We start from the raw sequence: 18,308 nt of genomic DNA, 5'->3' as shown, positions 1-18,308 counted from the left end.
ATATTTCTTGCATTTTTGTTTTCCCATCCGCCTATCATCTTTACCATTTGTTCAAAACGAGGTTAAGTAGTTATTCAAAGTTGTTTTCTTACGGCGTGAATACTTACTTTTGTCCCTGCATTCACAGATCGGACAATCGTTTGCGTCCTTCTGGAAACCGAAGCGGCAGTAACGGTTGCATCTGAGCGGCAAACACGAAACAGGCTCCGGCGTCACGGCTGCAATTTAAAAAAAACCGGAGAAATTACATCAATAACATCAGTGCTTCTGTTGTGGCTTGTTGCAGCTTTTTTACTTATACCGGCCAAGCACATGTTTATTCCCTTATTCAAAAACTTGCTCATTTGCATGCAATAACGACAAGTTTTGTAATGTGAAGACCTTAAAAAATAGAACTTGGAGATGTCAACAGCTTTTTAATGTGCTTTTAATTAACCTTACAATCCATTTCTTTTAAAAGTAAAAGCATAAAAGCACACTTGTACATCTTCAGACAATATTTCCAGCTATCTCCAAGAAAAATATTGATTTTAAAATATTTCATAATCTAAACACTATAAACCTCTGACTGCATAAAGCCCAAATTTAAGGTGTTTTTTTCCAAAGACGGAGCAAATTTTGTACTTTGACTTTCACACATCACGTGAGTAATTCCAGTGTTAGGTAATGTCCATAACAGAGCTTTTAAGAGCTCAGTGAATAAACCTGAACATGTTTTTTTTCAAATCTTCTACATCCATTATCTAGTAATGGTCAAGGAGATTACAGACTAGGAGTTTTGGATCATTTCTCTGAATCATTAATTAGATATCATGGTTAATTGGCTCTGTTACGGACATTCCACTGCCTTTCATAACGCTGTAATTGCCCATCTGCAACACATCAAGCAAGTATCCCACTGTGCATACACTTAACGAAATTCACAAGATAAAAACAACAACAAAACAAACCTAACGTGCAGGAATGACCACAGCCATCGGAGCAGCATTTGTGACCCTCCTGGCATTCATTATCCCCCGTGCAATCCTCAACGCAAGCCCCGAAGCGGCCTTCAGGTACAGGCGGGCACACCGCGACAGCTGCGGGGAGAGAGACGAGAACTTTGCATTCAGACTTAACCAGTTCACGCCGGGAATATTTTGACAAAAACGGAACGAGGCGCGGGATTACTTTTTAGGTGACCTCCATGCCAGGCGAGTTGAAGTCATCACCCTCGGGCAGCACTCTCATATTTCCGGCCTCACTCGCTGAGAGCGGGTCACTGACAGATATTTCCGGCCTTGCTCCCTGCGTGTTTATCCGTCACCCGTTCCAAATACCGTAAAACCTTTGCGTATATACACGGCATCCGGCACAAACTGGTTAATAAATGGGAGGGGGGAGGGGGAGTGTTGGGGGAGTGATGGGGAGGGGGAGTGGTTTGGGAGGGGCGTGGGGGGCCTGAGAGGGGGGGGGGAGAGAAATGTCTGGGGCCTTTCATACTTTTTGATTGAGGAATGCTGCAATGATGTCCTCTCTACATTCTCATTACTAATATTGAAGTGCTGCAACTGTTAAAATTCATTGCTGAAAAATGTCCCAAAACAGAGGTCCTCAAAGAGGGTTTCAAGTCTCAACTATAAAAACTGAATTCCCGTCCCTTCCCGAATTTTTACTTAAAACTGAACCTTGTAATAAAAATGACCCTTTCTTGCTTTTCAAAAGTGCTATGGGCCACTTTGTTTTGACTCACCAGTAGGCGCCTCCTTGCACTGACAGATTTCACAACCCTCGGCATTCCGTGCCCAACCGTGGGGACAGCGCATGCGACACATCACCGGCAGGCAACCTACAAAATGAAAAGCAAACCACACAGGGTGAACCTTGTTTGCTGCTGTTATCTGACTTTTATTGTACATGTATACACACATCCAGAGTTCTGACCATACGCCCTGGATATGAAAATATTTTTTTGCTGAATCCAACTTTTTCAAATTTGCCCATAAAAATCCTTACTATTACATGTTGTAGTTGAAAGAATTACAGGGTTTGTTTTTACAAAGACACCAACACTTCATGAAAGTTTAAACGGTCTAAAAAAATTGCATTTTGAGGACCAACAGGGCAACAGACCAATGAGATGGTGATTTATATAAACCAAAACAAAACACTTTTTTGAGTCTGACCCCCGAAAAATAGGTTTGTTTTTCAATTGCTACTTTCCTAGAAAAGCTAATTACTTATGAATGAGACAACAAACGAATATGATTAGTTACTGAATTTTTTCTTTACAAAATTTGAATAATTTCTCGCAAGGTGGGTTCATTTGTGTCATTGGGTTGCAGATGCGAAAAATCAGGAAAAGTAAAGTGTGTTTCGTAAAAAAAAGAAAATTTAAATTCGAAGAGTATGGGGCACGCATCTTTAAATCTGTTGAACGTTTTATCGGTAGAATGTGCATCATGTCAACGCTTGCAGCCATTCACGGATTTGCCCAATTACAAATCAACAACAAAAGGAAATTTCCAAAAATTTCCACATCTTTGGAAATGACCTTCATTTATTGTTTTCTTCAAAATGAAAGCATGCCAGAAGGAATCCTTTCACAGGGAGTTTAGTGTCATTACTATCTTTAAACCAAGTAAGATTGTTAACAATAATTTGGTGTTACTTTTTGGATAGCTGCAAATGGTCCACTCAAGTTTTAATTGCATCAAAACAAGTTCAATAAATACACTAATTACTAAATTTAGTTTTGTCACTGTGACATGGCTCATATCAAATTCTTGTTACCTTCTACACAGCTGTGCCCGCATCCATTGGAGCAACACATCCGCCCTTGTGGACAAGGGTTCTCTTCACCACACTCCTCGCTGCAAATTCCTCCGACACTTCCCTCGATGACTGGACATACTCGCGGGATCCTGGGGCGATCTCGGACTGGGTGGCAAAGGTTTGGGTTCAGAGAGTGAATGCTACAATTGTTTTTTTTTTCATGTACTAGGTGTCCACTATGTTCACTCACACATATTGCAATTCATAAAATCGCAATGATAAAGTTTTCAAAATTAAATACATTTTTGTTACACTCTGAGCATTGGCTGAACCGTCATTCATTGTTGTAGTGGAGTGAATCACAAGTCCTTACAAGTTTTCAAATCTCAAGTCAAGTCACAAGCTATTCAATAAACTGTGGCAATGAGCATTCCTTTGCTACTGTTCATCCATTTAAAGCCCGGCGCACACCTTTCTCAGTTCACCGTATCATCGGCTGTCGTATAGAGGTGTGCGCTGAAAATTCAGACCGATCTGACCGTACACTGGGAGACCGGATGAAATCAATGATGTCTGATTTTTTTCGCATCCGATTTCACCAGATCCGATGTCCTTGGAAAGGTGTGCGGGCAGCACTCCAATTTCACCGGATGTGATATTAATGTAAACCAATCAGATTCTTGAAGGAAGTCAAATGATTCAAAATTGATGGCTATCATTTTGTCATCATGTGACTGATAATCATGTGACTGATAATCAGTTGACTAATTATAGAACGGAATTGGGAAGGTGTGCGGGTATGTTGCGGTCTAACCGCAACGGTGAAAAAATGTACTCGTGATAGAGTGATCGATCCGGTGAACTGGTAAAATTGGAGAGGTGTGCTAAGGGCTTTAATAGTGACTGGACTTGTGAGCGGTCTGGTGATTTACTTGTGACCTAACTTGTGATGGACCACTCTACAACAATACCGTCGTCGTTTACTTTAAGCCAAACCTCCGATTGTGTAATTCCCTTGTATCCATGAACTACTCTTCGCTGAGACCATTTTGGTGACTAGAAGGCCATACAGGCATGTAGCACTACCAACAACAACCCATCACAGTCTTCCCATTTGGCCCTACATATTTGTTTGTTTCAGTCAATGTAAAATGCCGAGAGGAAATTTAGCCGGAAATGGGAGGTCAATTTTTGTTCTGTTTGTAAGCAAAGTTCAACAAATGGTGCGTTGGATACTCACTTCCTGAAGGGGGCTTGCACTCACAGCTCTGGCATCCATTTTCGTCCGTCAAATAGCCGAAGGGACAATTTATCCGGCACTTGAATGAAGGGCAGGCTATGTGGACATATAAGAGAGGGGGAAAATCAAGAGATTTATTGTCAAATGGAAAAAAGGTGCCCCTTTTTTAAACCCAAACTCCCCAGGCAACTTTGCCAGGAGATTTTAATCCTCCAAAATCCACCACTCTACAGGAAGACAGTGACACAGTTTTTTTCTACTTCAATTTTTAATAAGACTTTCAAAAATCCTTTTCAAGTTATACTGACTGGGCTTCTTCTCCTTCATCAATCCTGCCAAATCCTCCCTATTCTTCCTTGTGGACTTTAAAGGACATGCACCCAATTTTATGGCTCTGCTTACTGTTAGCCAAAAAACAGTGTTAACTGTAGCAGAAAATAATAGGTTAGGGAGGAATTTGTGCACGCAAGCGTACATCGCCTAATAAGGAATCCGTGCTTCAGGCGAAAACATTTTCTGATGGCACTGTTAGCCCAAAATGGTGATCGCAAGCGTGGAATTCTGTGGTAAGTACAGCCATAAAATTGGGCCCTGGATGGTTAGGGGTTTAAATTGCACAATGTTTGAGTTTCAAGTTTCATTGACCTTCAAAAACCATGCAAAACAATAGTGGTTGGGTTTTTACTTCCCTTTACTGTCAAAATACCGCAAACCTTAATTTGGATGGAGTCAGACGGGGAGTCGGGGAGTCAGTCAATCAATCAGGCACAAAGAGAACTCTAGGCTGGCTCCCCGGGACCAGCAATGAAAATGAAATGTTGGTATTTTAGAGGGACATACCTCGTACGCACACTTGGCCGCAGTTGTTACTACAACACTTGAGCTCACCAGCACAGTCTGAGTCGCTGCTACACTCCGTGGTGCATATACCTCCTACCGTCTCCGGAGGAGTGGCAGGACACTGGCCTGGTTTGACAGCTGTGTAACAGACAAGAAATAGGCCTAAGTCTTGAGCCCATTAATCCTAACCCTCTACAGCATTTTGGTTAGAAACCCTTCCAAACGCAGCAACATGCAACACTTGTCTAACCGGCCCAGTGTAGCAAGATCCATCAGGTCAAAAGTCTCAAGGCCAAACTGCCTCAGAGTGTGTGGTCACCGAATGCAGCAGGATACAACTGTGGCATTGTTCAACAGAATTAGCTCTCATTGTCACTGAAGTGGCTGTTTATGCACTGGTGTTGGTAGCTGAATGCATCGAAGTGCACTGGACTTTTCCACCTGATGCACTGTGTAGCATCTGGCAGGGTTAGGGTTAAGTTTCATTACCAATAAATTTAAGAAATAAATGTTTCATTTAACTCTGCCATAGGGGTATCATTTGAAAAAACCCAACAGTGCTCATGTAGATGACCCCGATTAATTGCCAAACATCATGACTGTTATGGCACATAAACATAATAAACCTCAAAATGATTATTAACAGCATTAAGAACCTTGCGAGAATAGGTCACAAACCATCTTCAATAATTCAATGGAGGGGAGGGGGATTACATACCAGGACTTGGCAAGCATTCACAGATCTCACACCCGTCACTGTTGGTAGCAAAACCCCAGCGGCAACCCAGACGACACATGACGGGGGAGCAAGCTGCAAGGGAACAAATCATGTGAAGTATTCAAAGATAACATTCATACTAGATATGGCCCCTGAACATGGATAGCAACAAATGTTACAATGCTTGAACAAAAACATTTGCAGTAATTGTCAATTTGTTGAAGGTGAACAAAGAAATTGATTGGAGCGAGGTTTGAACCTCCGGATTGCCATCCCGGTGCCCTTCTTACTGAGCTATCCAGCCCTATGATGGCAGTTCCCCGTTTTGTCAGTGTCTTTGTTCACCTTTAACAAATAACTTTAACAAATGCGATAACTAAACCCAGAAATGCCATGTAGCCAAGGGTCATGCCCAAAGTCACAATGCCATTATTAGCGACAATCTAACCAGTTTTAAACCAGACATTTATAATAATAATCATAATACCAGAGTCTTATACAGCGCACGTATCTACCAACAATTAGGTACTTAAGGCGTTAATTAATATATCTATTTTTTAATTTTAACGACGGGTAATTAAATGAAGTATTTTGAAATATGAGACCCATTTTATGTAGCACCTTATAAGGTGCTGCAGCGTATTATAAAGCAGCCTCTGCCAGAAACACCGGGGCAAACCCCGTCTCAATAGCGATAAGTGTTACTGGGTTCTTTTACGTGCATTACACAACGCACGGGACCTACGGCTTTACGTCCCATCAGAAGGACGAAGCAATAATGGTTAAGTGTCTTGCTTAAGGACACAAGTGTCAAGACCGGGACTCGAACCCACACTCTGCTGATCAGAAAAACCAGAGCTTCTGTCCGGTGCTCTTAACCGCTTGGCCATGACACTCCACCATACTACCACTCCCGTATAGGGAGTTTTACAAGTACAGCCATAGCAATTGAGTGGTTTTGTGTTTACCCCTTGTGCACATCTGTCCGCATCCGTTGGAGCAGCACTTCATGTTTTCTCCGCTACAGTCATCGTCAGTCTGGCAGTCAGTGCTACAGATACCTGCGACACCCTCTTGTATGGCAGGACACTTGCCAAACTTGACTACATGTCAAGACAAGACACAAAAATAAAAATCATCACACAACAGATTTAACTGTTTGGAGAGCTGTGACAGAATTCTTTGAAATGATATCACTTGAACTTTGAACTTTTAGCGACATCAGAAGCCAAAAGCGGCCACAAATTGCTAACTAAGGATTAAAAGTTAAAATTGAGGTATGTTAAGTTACTCTTGGTGCGTTCATAGAGGAAAAGAATAGTGCGGTCACTAACGGTTCACTTTCCATACAAAAACTTAGCTCTATCTTCTTGTCTTTTGCAAATCAGAGTTATTCATACGATGGCCCCTTTTTCTCGGAGTTAGGGAAGGAATTACGACAAGTCAGACCAGGAAAAGTGTAAAATCATGATCCACGTCTAAATCACATTGCGTCAGATGTCAAGATGCATAAAATCTGAATTTCAAATGACTGGTTTAACTATCTAGAGTTGATTCAGAGTGCTGTTGTGAGCCCATTTACTCCATTGGGCTTACGGCACCAGCCAAAATATACCATCACTATTCCCACATGGACTGCATTCAGGGCAGTGTCATAGTTGAGTACATTTCCATTAGTACAAGTACTTTGCCATGAGTGTTTTGTCATGAGTACGAGTACGAGTACCAAAAATACAAGTACGAGTACAAGTACGAGTACTTTCCACAAGTAGGAGCAACTTTCAATGTGTTTCAACATGCTTTCAAGGGATTTTTGCGGTCAAACTTGGCATTAAATAAATGGAGAAACCTCCCAAACAGTAGAATACTGTGGTTTGATAGAAATGGTGACCATTAATACTGGTACTGCTTGTGAAGCTTGAGGCAGCCTCAACTCCATGGGCGCGTGCGCGTTCCTTACACTAACCCCTGGCTGTGATGATGACGTAAATGACGCTGATTGGCTATTCACAATGTACTGCGCGCACATTTCGAGGATTGCACGTCGGGCGCGCCCAAAATGCGCTCGCGTGCTTTGCACGTAAACGTCACGTACGAAAAAAAATTGTTATTCAAAAGTCGCGATGCCTGTACGATATGGATTATGGTAGCCTCGTTTTTCGCTAAAAAAACCCCTGTATCTTCGGTTGTACAGGGACGAAAGGGGTACGTACATTTAATACAAATCTTTGCTAAATAACGCAACGTCCAAACGTTATGTTTGAAAGGATTGATTCTTTAAAATCACAACTTTTAACATTTTAAGATGGCGTCGGCACGTAAAACGGATAAACTGTAGCCTAATTATAATGTGCCATATTTTGACACATTTAATTTACACAATTCCAGGGGTTAAGATCGCGCAAGGCTCGATGGCAAACAACATGGCGCAGCAAGATCGTACCCATGGGAGAATGAGTACGAGTACTGAAAATCGTACTCGAGTACGAGTGTGAGTACGAGTACGAGTACCGAAAAACGTACTCGAGTGTGAGTACATATGAGTACAACACTGATTAAGACCACCTTGATTTCCTTACTTTCGGGCCTTTTGCAGCGGCATATGTCGCAACCGTTGTCATCCTTCACATAGCCAAAGGGGCAGGCCATTCTACACCTCACACCCGGACATGCTGCAAAATATAAATTTGTTGAAATGCAACATTTCTAAATTCCCACTATGAATAACATGTCAATTGTTCAAATCAGGAGCATATTTGATGGAGCAACTACATGTACAAATTCACAAAGCATAGGAAATATTTGCAGAAACTGGTTACTAGAGCTGTCCATTTTCGAAAACTTTAGCATTCGATTACTCGAAACTGCTTTTGGCAAAATATTTGGATATTCGAAACAGCCAGCTACAACTTCGTGCTCTGCCAGTAAAACTTTGCAAGAAGAATGTGCCAGTTAAAATTTGCCAGTTAAAACCCAGAGACTTTGCTGAAAAAGAAACAATAGTGAAACATAAGAACATTGACAATTCAACAGGAGGAAAACAACTGAATTCGGTTAAGTTTCCTTACGTGTTCGGCAGACCATGCCACAACCGTTACTGCAGCATTTCCGGCCTGCCTCGCAGTCCTCGTCTGATGAACAAGCCAGGATGCAGATACCCAAGCCGTCCTCGGTGGACGGGCACATGCCAGTATCACCCCGCCGAGAGAATGGCCCTGGTTGGCCATCGGTCTCTGGCCCATGGGGCTCAATGCATCCACAGATTTCGCATCCGTTTTCATCTCTCTCATAGCCGAACTTGCAGCCTATGCGGCAAACCACTTCAGTGCATCCTGCACGTTCCCCATAAAAAAAAGGTAGTTTTTTTCAAAATTAATATATCAAAAAAAATATTCCAAATAAACCACGCTACATCTTGATGGTGCACATTTGTTAGGCCTGCCGGTAAAATGAGGGCTGAAATCAGGGTTTTGAGTGTTAAGAAAGAGAATAAAATTTTCCTAATACAGTACAGTTTGTTGCACTTCAATGGGACATGCCATTGACAAGTAATGGCTGTTTAAAGTTTCGCATTTATTGTTTCGCAATTATAAACAATGACAGCATTTCTGAACTTCATATACTTAAAGATGAGGTCGTCAATTTAAAACAAGGGTCTGAAAATTGGACGAAAGGTCTGAAAGATGCACTTCTTTCTATACTGCATCTTTCTCTATGTCTCTCTCTTAGATTCAAACGTTCTGATTACAGACTTGAAAAATATGTCCTGTCCGTTTCCTGTGGCACCAAGCTAGGATTCTGATTCCATTCAGATTGTTCTCGTGTTTACTGTTTTACCTGGTGGTGTCTTGCATTTGCATATTTCGCAGTTGTTCTCGTCCGTGTCGTAGCCATGTTCGCAGGACATTCTGCATCGCACTGGTTCACAACCTGAAAAGAATGTCACAGTACAGATCACAATAATAATAATAATAATAACTGTATTTATATAGCGCTTTTTGCCAGAGGATACAAAGCGCTGGGGGAGAATGCAACCAATGACAGGTAAATGAAGTATATGAGACCCCCATTATGTAGCACCTTTTTGCTAGGTGCTGCGGCGCATAATTGCTGCCACTGCCAGAAACACCGGGGCAAACCCCTTCTCTTAGCGACAAGTGTTACTGGGTTCTTTAACGTGCATTACACAACACACGGGACCTACGGCTTTACGTCCCATCCGAAGGACGAAGCAATAATGGTAAAGTGCCTTGCTCAAGAGCACAAGCACCATGTTCCCACGGTCAGGATTCGAACCCGTGTACCACGGCACACAAGTCGAACACCGTAACCACTGGACCACAGCGCCCCACAATGACAATGAGAACTCAAAACACTGAAATGGAACAGTCCACGGATTACAGGGGGAGGCTAGTTTGACTACAATCAAGACACAGAATCTAAAGGTGAAGTGTAATTAATATATCGGTTATTTTTATTTGAAAGGGCAGATAGAGCAAATGAGTCATTTAAACTTATCCTGTACCTCTCACACATGTGTGGCCGCATCCGTTGCTGCAGCATTTTTCTCCCTCGTTAGTACAGTCATTGTCAGTTTCGCAGTTGTCGACGCAAATACCTGCACTATCCGCATTGATGGCGGGGCAAACTTGTTGCAATCCTTGTCGTAAAAAAAACAAAAATTCTGTGAATTTCTGTGATAGTCACTTGGAGGAAGTGCAAAAGATGTGTTGAGATTCATTGTTTTTGTGTGATTATGCCAAAAGGAATTTTAAGTCTTAGACCCAAAAGGAAAATTTTTCATGAAATAGTTACAAAAACTTAATTACAAGTTCAATCAGCTAAATATATATTTTTTTTATAATCTAATGTAGAGATTAAGAGCTGTTTTTCCAATTCTCACTTATCAGTGTGGATTTTTAAAATAAAATCAATATTTCAAGATTGCATTAATGCCTATCGCATTTAGTTGGACTGGCTAGTGTTTGACAATTCAGTCCTCGGTCAAATTGGAAATAAACAAATATGCGGGGCAGGGAGGTGTGCATGCCAATGATAAGCTCCTTTTCTCCCCAACTTTTAGAAATTTGTTTGTTTTTTTGGCCAATTTTTATCCAATAAGAACAGCAAATGAACTGGTTCAAAGACTGGCCATTGGTTTAAAGAGGTTGTGGAATGCTCGAAGACATTTCCGTCATTTTTTGGGTATATGTAGCCTAAGGTGTGATGAAATAAAAATGACTATTGTTTCTGTCATCAAATGAATACAAAAGGTACTTTTGAGAGCTGTTTTTCAAGTCCTGTCATGCCTGTTTTGACCCGAACGTGCAATTTGTGTAAAAGTCGTCGTTGCGGGCAGCAAACAAAACACAGTAAAACGTGACGTAATAAACAGGACTCCCGATGCAGAGTAGCATAAACGAGTCCTGTTTATTACGTCGCGATTTACTGTGTTTTGTTTGCTGCCCGCAACGACGACTTTTACACAAATTGCACGTTCGGGTCGAAACAGGACCTGAAAGATAGCTCTCAAAAGTAACCTTTGTACTCATTTCATGACAGAAACAATAGTCGTTTTTATTTCATCACACCTTAGGCTACGTATACCCAAAAAATGACGGAAATGTCTTCGAGCATTCCACAACCTCTTTAGTGTCGGCGGGTTCTTATCTTACCTCTATTCATGCAGCGGCAGATTTCACAGCCGTTGGCGTCAAGTGCGAATCCACCAAAAGGCGCGCAGTTAATTCGGCAGGTAATCCCAGAACAAGCTGCATTAGAAAAATTAAACCGACATTCATTTCTCACTTTGATGACTATTGTGGGGTACTTTGCTGCGTTTAGAGAGTGTTACAAGCCGCTTACCTTGGAGAGTTTTTTGGTGGTTTGCGAAATTCTTTTAAAGGTTTCTTATTTTTAAATTTTTTTTATAGTAGTTTCTATTGCTTTTCAGGTGGTTTCCTGTTGCTTTTTATTTCGTTTATTTTTTATACTTTTTGCTTTAGTAGTGCTTTTCAGGGGTTTGGGGTGTTTAATTGATGGGAAAATAATTGGAAATAAACCTACCTGTGACACAGACGCGACCGCAGCCATTGGAGCAGCATTTTTTACCCTCGTCACAACCAGCATCACTGGAGCACTCAATGCCGCAGGTAGCACCAAAGCCTGGCCGGAAAGCTGGACAAACGCCCGGCCTGTCGCCTGTTAGGATTTAACAATAACAATGCACATTTATAGACAGCACATATCCATTAGAATCAAGGCTGTACAGTATTATTACCCCTGCTTATCGGGCCCATGAATCAGTCCGAAGACCATTTCAGCAGAAGACATTTTGCAGTAAGTGACATAAAGTGGGACATCTGTCATAAGATTTAGATGCGTGTTTTGGGATTTTGTTTTCTGTGAATAATGAAGACCCTTATTTGCAATCTTGTTATGCACTCACCATGTTCAATGCATTCGCATATATCACAGCCATTGCTGTCTTTGACGTAGCCATCTAGACAAATCAGGCGGCAAACCACCGGCTCGCAACCTGGACACGTGGAAATCAAACATTCTCATTACTGATATATAACAATCAGTGGTTTTTCCAAGGTGGAAGAATTTACCACTTAACGAAAAAACATTGAGCTAAACAGTTTCGCTGTTTAATACCTACAGTTGTAATGTGAGATGTAATCCCATTATGAGAAAGCTGCGATATCAGATTTCATGATGAATGACTACCGTTATATGGAAATTTTCATTAGTATAAAAACAAAGAAGGCACCAAAATACCCTTGAAAGTGGCAAAATGAAAATTGAAAATACGGTTAAATGGGACATAAAGTGAACATTTTCAAGCACTGCATTAAAACAATTACACTGCATGGGCCCTTTGTCCGAGGTAAATAGTACCAGTATTTATTAACTGAATGAATTTGAAGCTTGGCAACACTGCAATGCATTCATGACGAAAAGTCAGTGTACACCTAGTTAGGGATCTGCACTATACTTTCATGTCAAACACATTAATAGGGGAAGGTTACAATCATCTCAACTTACCTTCACCTGGGATGACATCTGGTACTTCCGGTTCTTCAGATGGAGCTTCCTCTGCATTGGAAAACAAGAAAATATAAATCAATCAGTTACACTTCAGTGTTCTTGTCGGTTTCAATTGGACCATTTATTTTGTGGACATTCAAAGAAAACAATGGATGATTTTTCATAATTCAGGCATTTCTGCAAATGCAGCATGACTAATACTATAGAGCTATATGTCACATGAGGCAATGTACACGTAACTTGTTCACAATATTAAAGAAAAATGTCACGTATGTGTAGGCAAATTCGGCATTAAGAGCTTTCTAGCTTTTAATACAAACCTAGTCTACACTCACTAAACATATAACCTGGTCCATGTATGCCAGATACACCAGACAGGCTACTCTTAACAACCATCAATATTGCAGGGAGAATAAAATGCAAAATTTGTAAACTTGTAAATGACTGCATTTTGTGTTCTAACAAGCTTTGTGTGAAGTCAGATAGTGATTTTGTCTCAAAAACTTCAGCATGTTGACCAGACACTGCTAGGCATCATTGTTCAGTTTACGTTCATCGGACTAACCACCCCCACAGATGTGATTTCACCTTTGAGTTCAACTCTCGTTAAAAAATGCATGTCAACATAAAGTTAATCAATATTGTCCTGGAGAACAGGAATATGGCTGGGAGATGGGGGGGGGGGGGGGGGGGGGGGGGACAGGGGTAGGGCGGGGTTTGGCAGTGGAGGAGGGGGTGGACATGCATGGGGAAACCAAGGGGTGGGGGTCTTGCCCAATTTTACAATGCACAGCCACGTCACAACTTAAACATTGTGAAAAAAATGGCAACTCAAGTTCGCATGATTATCAACTGATAACTTGAGTTGTAAATGTAATCATTTTTTTGTCACTCTGCCCTTTGAAATTAAGTTGCAACATCTGGAACAATACTGTTTTAATATACATTCTAACTACACCAACCGTAACACTAACGTTAAAGTGCATTGCTGTACCTTAGAAGTACCATGGAGGAATAAAAATATATGTTCTTGTATATTATGGAAAAGAATGTGGTATCCAGACGCCACTTCAGCCGTTGTGTACAAAGTCTTTGGAGAGTCAAGAACATTTCAAAGAATTTCCTAACAGTAACACAACTGGAAATGCTTCTCTGAAGTGCTCAGTCCCAGATTCATGTCTTTTCAACATTTTTGCAATGACTGACCTTCACTGAGATAAATATCTTATGAAAAAAGTGGCGTCAAGATGCAACATTCCTTTCTGTATAAATGTATTTTTATTCCTCCATGGTACTACGTTGGGCCACAGAGCAAGGTTTCCTTGCTCTATGGTTGGGCTACGGCCTAGAACTTAGAAGTCTAGCCCCATAAATGTGGCTTAACATGCTCAATGAAACTCCTCTAGGCCTACCTTCTTTGTGTTGTGACTGTGAGCCGCACATCGGTCATACACTATTTGAGGGAAAAAGGGACTTGGGACTATCTTTTCACTTAATATTCACCATGGAAGATACTTACCTGGTTTCTGCAGGTGTTTAGTTTATACCCTGTAATTTTCAGGCAAAATTTGCAGTGAGTTTGTCATTTAAAGATTGCAGCATTGAGCAATTTTCTCTGGTCTGGGTCACAGGAGTCAGGACATGTACACTTGACTTTTGATTTTTCTCTGCAGCTAGGCCGGGTTAACCAGGTATCTTCCATGGTGAATATCCGATATCAAGTGAAACAAACAGTCCCAATTTCAATTTCCTCAAAATCCACTTTTCCCCACAAATATTCGTAATTCGTAGGACCGCTGTAGGCCTATATCTTGACACTTGACTTTGTGTTTTATTTCTCCATGGTTGACTGTAGCCGCGCGCGGGTAGGCCTACACTACTCCTAGAACTATGAGGCTCCGCGTGAGCGGAGCCTCATAGATGTAGAAGCCCGCAAAATTGTCTGCAGCACAAAACACTAATAAAGTACAAAAACGTCCATCAAAATGCAGACATTTCACACAGAACCGCTGCACAGTTTGCCCCTATACTCCGTACTTTACCTCTTGACATACTCACGTATCTTGGGCACAACTAACATAGGTGGATTCTGTCGGTTTTTAGGCCAAAATGATGAAAAATATGCCCTTTCCGCACTGAGCCAACCGAACACTTGAAACGTGCACGCATATGATCGAGCGATGATTTTCGGTTCGCTCGGAGCGCGCCGCGGGGGGTACGGTCATGACGGTACAGGCGAAATGATAGTATTAGCATGCGTACAAGTGCATGTACCGTACCCCCCGCGGCGCGCTCCGAGCGAACCGAAAATCATCGCTCGATCATATGCGTGCACGTTTCAAGTGTTCGGTTGGCTCAGTGCGGAAAGGGCATATTTTTCATCATTTTGGCCTAAAAACCGACAGAATCCACCTATGTTAGTTGTGCCCAAGATACGTGAGTATGTCAAGAGGTAAAGTACGGAGTATAGGGGCAAACTGTGCAGCGGTTCTGTGTGAAATGTCTGCATTTTGATGGACGTTTTTGTACTTTATTAGTGTTTTGTGCTGCAGACAATTTTGCGGGCTTCTACATCTATGAGGCTCCGCTCACGCGGAGCCTCATAGTTCTAGGAGTAGGCCTACACATCATCAACAAACATGCTGTCTACAGTAATTAATCAATATTAATTAATAATTTGCAAAACAAAATCACGTAAAAGCTCTCTAAAAACCCTAATCGATAATCTCATGATCAATATCAGAAAAGGATATAAAACGGGCCTACCTCACGCTTATTATTGATTTTAAGGTCATTTTTACGACGCAGCGAATAGTTATTTTGCTGGGGCTGGTTGAGTGAGGTCAATTGAGGGCGCCAGACTAGTGAAGGGGGGGCGGGGGGACGAGCGAAACAGAACTAAATGAGCCGCTCAGATGGAAAAAGCCAGAGAAAGCAGAACATTTTCACGACGGGTAACACAGGAACCAGTAATGACACACGATTATATCGTCATTCCTTTTTAGTGAATAAATGTACTTATCCTGCAAACAATTAGGCCTTCACCCAGCAAAATAAAGGTCGGGGGAAAAAGTAAAAACAAACATACCAAGGCCAGGTTCCCGGCAGTCGATTTTCTCCTCACCGACGTAGAATTCCGCTTGACATTCACACAAATCTAGTCTGATAAACAAAAAAAAATTGAACCGAATTTTTGTAGTTCGTACCTTTTTCGAAACTAAAAAAACAACCCCCAAACCCCATCAAAACCCAAAGCAAACTGCATGACCGTAAGGCCGAGGAATTATAGCATGTACTAACCATACAATGCGATCTTGATATTTCGTCTGCCGAAACATGCATTAATCATGGATTGATTGATGGATTTATCGAATGATTAATTGAAAGATTAATTGATCGATCCATTTATTGTAATTTTAATTGATGGATTTATCAATTGATCATTTGATTATTTGTTGATTGGCGGATTGATGGATCGATTAATTGACATCTCAGACATGCTTAGTGATTCAGTTCAGCTGGGGGTGTTTTGCAATCTTACTTGCAGACAGCATCAGGGTATCCATGACATTCTCTCTGGTACCAGCACGGGTTCATGAATCGGCACAGGGCTTGATACCACCTGCAGGTCCGTAACGGAGGACCAGGCTCAGAGTCACCTGAAGAATGAATGAAAAGGCAAATGGGTCATGTTATGGGCATGGCAACCTAACAATGTAATTATTATAAATGCTCCAAATTGACACTTCATCATCAGTCACCTTAGTTCCACGTCTTCGGAGATGACTGTTATGTCCCGCGATAAAAAAACCCACAAGTTCACATCAAGAGAGGGGGGGGGGGGGAGACAAGAGTTTGTTTTTTCTAATTGTTTGAGTGCCTCTCCAGAAAACGAGGTTCACAGTGATATGATCCATAATATAAAATGTTTATAGCGCCAACCCCTTCTCGCAGTAGTAAAAAAAAAAGAACCCAAATGTCGGGACTATTGTTTTAGTGAAGTTCTACATGTAGCACATGTAGAACTTCACTAAAACAATAGTCCCGACATTTGGGTTTCGGGTTTTTTTTACTCAACCTGTATTATTCAACTTTTTCGCGCGTTCTGAACCAACCAGATAGATTGGAAAGAATGTTATTTACTAAAAAAGTAAAGTAATTATTTAATTTTTTTTGTTAATAATCGGCTCGGGAGAAATTTATTGGGGGAACACATGAAATTGAAACTTTGAACCAATATCAACCACGGTCCCACGGTGTTCACATTACTGACGTCATGATGACGTCATCGGGTATCAATTACGAGCAATTTTAGTTCAGAAAGTGACTGATTTGTTTTAATTATAACTCATGTACGAAATGAAGAAATAAGCACACTTTGTGATTATGACAGACCATGCCTTGATGGTATAGCCTAAAAGTCACATGACCTATATATGAAACGTTAACATTGAAACAAACGGAATTACTTCAAAATGGGTTCAAGGGATGAAGATGAAACTTTCTACAAACATGAATCCTTGTCAAAGATGCCGTAAAAAGGGTTGTGCTTCATCATGACGTCATCATATATTAAATTACAAGCGACGGTCCAAAATATTGACAAAATACTTTCATCTTTAACGTTTGACCTGAATTTCGATATACCTTGTTCAGCATTTCGCCAAACTGATTGCTAGTATCGTCACCAGTTTATATCTAGGCCGAGTATATTTTGTACAGTGTAGCCACGAACAATTCTTTCATTAGATCAGAGCAGAATTTTATTATGCCCATGCAAAAACAAAAAAGAAATAAAAACATTTATTTTTAGATGATAAACATACGTCGCATAAACTCCAAGGACGTAAGAGGCTCAGTCAAACTCCATGAAGTCTACCGATGGTTTCTATTTTTGAGTAGCCATAAATGTGCAGCACCATTAATGCGCTTCAAAATGTTAGATCATGTCTTCCATGCATGGGCCTACTTGCCGAGTCAGCAACAAACTTCAAATACTGGGGGGGGGGGGGGGGGGGTGCAAAAAGAAGGAAACCCACTTTTGACAGCAATTTTCACTTACTTGTTGAGCATATTTCAAAAATTCAATTTAATGATATTAAAATATTGATCTTTAAACATAAGTGACGAAAAAATGATTGCCAACGCATATTTTGTCTCTGAGATATGGTAGTTTCAAAATTTCATGTGCCATGTTTTTTTTTCACGGACAGCTTTATTCCATCCGCTTGACTGGGCTCTGGAGTTCGATTTGAAGACGAAAAACACTACACTAGACTTACACGTGGACAACAGTGATATTGGCGACTTGCCTTTTAATTAGCATGATAACACTATTCTTGCGATTTTTTAAAGATTTTTTTTCACCACGTATGGTTGAAAAGCTATACTTCACTACATTATAAAAAAAACTCGGTTCAAATAAGTTAAGTAAGTGGGTTAAAATTCCTGTCAAAAGTGGGTTTCCTTCTTTTTGCACCACCCTGTAGAGTAATCACCCCCCTTTTCGTTTCATAATTTGGTCAAATATGTGGGAAAACATCATGACGTCATCATATATTAAATTACAAGCGATTTACGGTCAAAAGGTGACAAAATACTTTTATCTGTAACTTTTGAACTGAATATAGCCCCCTGTTCATTTCGCCATAACTGATTGCTATCGTACCTCACTAGGTTTATTCATATCACGAACCATTCTTT

General features: G+C 40.9%; 1 protein-coding gene across 1 annotated transcript in view; it reads right to left on the bottom strand.

The window, feature by feature from the left end:
- LOC119720948 (multiple epidermal growth factor-like domains protein 6) overlaps positions 1 to 18,308 on the bottom strand; it is a 53,016-nt gene that overhangs the window by 31,594 nt on the left and 3,114 nt on the right. The window contains exons 2-19 of the mRNA XM_038190815.1: positions 16,147 to 16,264; positions 15,694 to 15,767; positions 12,603 to 12,653; positions 12,001 to 12,090; positions 11,619 to 11,753; positions 11,228 to 11,323; positions 10,078 to 10,212; positions 9,390 to 9,482; positions 8,621 to 8,884; positions 8,132 to 8,224; positions 6,521 to 6,655; positions 5,553 to 5,645; positions 4,835 to 4,972; positions 3,995 to 4,090; positions 2,773 to 2,919; positions 1,733 to 1,828; positions 951 to 1,079; positions 108 to 218 (exon numbers count right to left, since the gene is read on the bottom strand). Of these exons, the coding sequence (XP_038046743.1) occupies positions 108 to 218; positions 951 to 1,079; positions 1,733 to 1,828; positions 2,773 to 2,919; positions 3,995 to 4,090; positions 4,835 to 4,972; positions 5,553 to 5,645; positions 6,521 to 6,655; positions 8,132 to 8,224; positions 8,621 to 8,884; positions 9,390 to 9,482; positions 10,078 to 10,212; positions 11,228 to 11,323; positions 11,619 to 11,753; positions 12,001 to 12,090; positions 12,603 to 12,653; positions 15,694 to 15,767; positions 16,147 to 16,264 (2,094 nt within the window). The remainder of the gene's footprint in view (positions 1 to 107; positions 219 to 950; positions 1,080 to 1,732; positions 1,829 to 2,772; positions 2,920 to 3,994; positions 4,091 to 4,834; positions 4,973 to 5,552; positions 5,646 to 6,520; positions 6,656 to 8,131; positions 8,225 to 8,620; positions 8,885 to 9,389; positions 9,483 to 10,077; positions 10,213 to 11,227; positions 11,324 to 11,618; positions 11,754 to 12,000; positions 12,091 to 12,602; positions 12,654 to 15,693; positions 15,768 to 16,146; positions 16,265 to 18,308) is intronic.

This window comes from Patiria miniata, unplaced genomic scaffold, assembly GCF_015706575.1.
Source record: "Patiria miniata isolate m_02_andy unplaced genomic scaffold, ASM1570657v1 HiC_scaffold_9, whole genome shotgun sequence".
NCBI lineage: Eukaryota > Metazoa > Echinodermata > Asteroidea > Valvatida > Asterinidae > Patiria > Patiria miniata.
This window is presented reverse-complemented; position numbering and strand designations above follow the sequence as displayed.